This window comes from Phyllobates terribilis, unplaced genomic scaffold (assembly GCF_046119375.1).
Source record: "Phyllobates terribilis strain yellow unplaced genomic scaffold, ASM4611937v1 Scaffold_2__4_contigs__length_985480577, whole genome shotgun sequence".
Classification (NCBI taxonomy): Eukaryota; Metazoa; Chordata; class Amphibia; order Anura; family Dendrobatidae; genus Phyllobates; species Phyllobates terribilis.
In genome coordinates this window covers 602,483,969-602,487,590 of record NW_027362762.1, presented here as the reverse complement: position 1 = coordinate 602,487,590, position 3,622 = coordinate 602,483,969, and the positions used below count along the sequence as shown (strand labels likewise).

The 3,622-nt window shown below is 43.3% G+C and overlaps 1 protein-coding gene across 2 annotated transcripts in view; it reads left to right on the top strand.

Moving 5' to 3' along the window:
• Positions 1-506: 506 nt before the first annotated feature.
• The window catches only part of DNAJC8 (DnaJ heat shock protein family (Hsp40) member C8), a 110,242-nt gene continuing 107,126 nt past the window's right edge, over positions 507-3,622 (top strand). For both annotated transcript variants that reach the window (XM_073666464.1, XM_073666457.1), the window contains exon 1: positions 507-663. In XM_073666464.1, coding sequence (XP_073522565.1) covers positions 589-663 — 75 coding nt within the window. In that variant the 5' untranslated portion in view covers positions 507-588. The remainder of the gene's footprint in view (positions 664-3,622) is intronic.

The window sequence follows — 3,622 nt, the reverse complement described above, 5'->3', positions numbered from 1 at the left end:
CTGACAGGAGCCCATACATTCTGCTGCTTCGAATAATATATACCTGACAGGAGCCTATACAATCTGCTGCCTCCAATAATATATACCTGACAGGATCCCATACATTCTGCTGCCTCCAATAATATATACTTGGCAGGAGCCCATACATGCTACTGGCTCCAATAATATAAACCTGACAGGAGCCCATACATTCTGCTGCCTCCAATAATATATACCTGACAGGAGCCCATACATTCTCCTGCCTCCAATAATATATACCTGACAGGAGCCCATACATTCTCCTGCCTCCAATAATATATACCTGACAGGAGCCCATACATTCTGCTGCCTCCAATAATATATACCTGACAGGAGCTCATACATTTTAGCGTCTTCACTAGTGAGCCAGCTAGAATGTATGGGTTGCAGCTAGGACCTGGAAGGAGCCCATACATTCTAGGCTCATCCCCATGCTCATGTCACGCGTTGTACGGAGACGTCACGACATGTTGTAAACACAGGAGCACGTTACCCCAGTGACCCGGAAGTGAAGGTTCTGCCCACACTCCTAGGAATCATTTCCAGCCCGTCGTGATCACGCGAGAGTTCATGCTCGGCAGTAAAATGGCGGCTGATGGCCCGTCTGCAGCGGGGGATGATGCGTTTTCTACGTTTTATACAGAGGTGACGTAACTGTGATGTTACTAGGGCTCATGTACTTGGTGAGGGGCTTGTGTGGGGTTTTCTTTCAGGGGTAACCATGATTTCTGCATTTCCATTTTCTATGTATTACATAATGAGATGTTCCTGCCTCATTCTAGGAGTGTAAAGCCTGATGCATGGTCTACCTGTGGTTGTCTTCCATGAGACTAGGTCACCCTTCTAATGGCAGCCATTGCAATTCTTAAGGTTCTGTCAGCTGCTCTCCTGCATTCATGAAGGCTAAATGAACCCCCCGCCCCCCCCCCCCTAAAATTAGGCGGGGTCTGACTGTCCTGCTCTGACCCTCTATTAGAGAAGCTTAGAAGGATATAAGCAGCCCCTTTATTCTCCTCATCGAAGGGGGTCCCAGAGGTTCGAATACTTATAAAGTGATGGTACATCCTAGGAACGAGTCATCACTTTTTAATGACGAGCAGACCCCTCTAAGGTTATTTAAAGGGGAAACTCTCTTCTTAACGTACACGAGAATTGCATTGTAAATTGTGGCAGAAACAATGGCAGACAGCAAACTTCTTCCCACGTGGCATCAAATCTGTTCTGTATATTCTGATAAATCTGCAGTGCAATATTTTTGTTGAACCCCAGTTGCGAAAAGGACTTTTTTGCCTCAATTACAAGCATTTACATTAAAAAAAAACTTGTCCATGACATAATAATAATAATAATCGCAGTATATTACCAGGTTCCTAAAAAGTTTTTAGCTGCGACCAAATGGGTGGTCCACTAATTTAGAAAAAGTTACAGAGGGTAGGGATCATTATAAAACAAACAAAACTAAAACCATGGAAATCCCCTGCTGTTCCTATGCTTCTGCATCAAAGGTTTACACCAGGACTAGAAGTGATGAAGTCATGTCCATCAATCACCTAACCCTGCAGCCAATCAGTGGCCTCAGCAGTCAGGTGACTGGTAGTTGAGACACCAATCCCATCTGCAAGGATGATGTTCCCACTAGCTGTCACTTGATTGCAGGGCTTCATAGGATGTTCCACAAACATGGCAGACAAGTTACAATGGCACTAGACCTCCAACTGCCATAAAAGCCTGAGACCTTGAAACGACAGCATCTAAGGTGTTAGCTGCCTCAATTGTAGCTAGCTGAAATCACAGCAGGTAGTCAGGTGCAGCTTATAACACAGCGAGCACCCGAAGTGTTTAAAGACTTAGTTCCTGAGTTTACTCCATACTTCTGCACACATTTGCAACATGTACAACAGGAACAACACATGTCTTAAAGGGAGTCTATCTGCACATAATGTCTGTTCAAACCAAGTGCAACTTCTCACTGCACCTTTTGGCTTGGCAAAACATTTAAGTACACCTTCCCACCTATGTTGTTTCCAACTTTCTCTGGCTTTTTAAAGCCAGAGCTGTCAATCAAAGAAGAGGTGGGGAGTGGAGAGAGACGGAAAACAAGTAAATCCTTAGGTGAACCTAAGTATTTGGCCAAACCAAGGGTGCACCGATCACCTGTACTTGGTTTGAACAGTTCAGTTCTGACTGACTCCCTTTAAAATTTACGTGGTGTCCAAGTAATGCAGCAATGGGCCAGGTGAGTAGGTAGGTCCCCAAGTACATCAATATACCGTAACAGAGTGTATGAAACAGGTTGTTTGCAGGGCTGTGGAGTCGGTAAGCCAAACCTCCGACTCCAACTCCGAATCCTCAATGTCCATGACAACGACTTCAACTCCGACTCCCTCATACATGGCTCATGTTTAAGTGATAAATTTACTGTAGCACAGATTAATCTCAGCTAAAAGTCTAGACCCTTATATCAGGAATAGGACAGACATTTATAGGACATTTCATAACTTTCCCAAATTCTTATGAAAAAAATATTCCCCACTAACTGCATTGAACTACTGTACCCAATTTATTATATATTGTTGGAGTCGGTCCGTTTTATTCCGATTCCGACTCCACCAAAATGGACACTTACTCCACGACTCCGACTCCACAGCCCTGGTTGTTTGATGCAATCCCTCAAATGGAATCTGTCACAAAGTTGTTGCTGCCCCAACTGAGAGCAGAAAGATGCAGGGGCAGAGGCCCTGATTTCAGCAGTGTATCCCTTACTTTACCCTGCCGCAGTGTTGAGTTAAAATTGTTTTATCTGCAGCAGATCTATCAGTTCTCTGAATGTTGAGTTTTCTATAACCTTGGCTACACAAATTGACCGTTTTGTGTACACTGTGCATAGGCAGAAAGCTGTCAATCCGTGGTGGGGGCGGGGGAATTCTTAGGCCATGATTATGGAGGATTATGAGGCAGCAGGTTTACTAGTCACTCAGTGATAATCTGCTGATAAATCAGTGATTTAATCAAAACTACAGCAAGCAGCCCAGTGACACATAGCTTGAATCAGGCTCTCTTCCTCAACATTATGCTACAGTAAGATTAAGTAGAAAAAAACTGGTGACAGATTCCCTTTAAATATTGTGTAATGAGACATTTTGAATCTGTGCTATACCGGTATGTTAGTTCCTCTCCACTTTCAAGATTTCTGTTCGCATTGAATGGAAGGAAACATTAAATTCCCTGGGTAAGCCTCTGAAATGCACCAGCAGTACAAAAGTTTCAACCTTCCAGAGTCTCCTGTGATATATTAGTGTAGATGAAATAGAATTGCCTGCAAACAAAACCAAAATGATCATTGACGAAGGTTCATTTGTTGCTACTGACTCATACAGGGGTTTCTGGAGTGGGAGAACCTTCCTCTGTGAAATAATTGTAAAGCACAAAAAAAATGTCCAGTTCACCCACCAACCCTGTAGCTTCATGGCTCATGCAGCAATGTAATGACGTAAGAGAAAAAGGAGAAATCCAGCACCATCGATCCGATAAGAAATTCTAACTTGGTTTTATTAAAATATCCACATAAGAGTTCTGCCAGACACAATTACAATAACTGACGTGT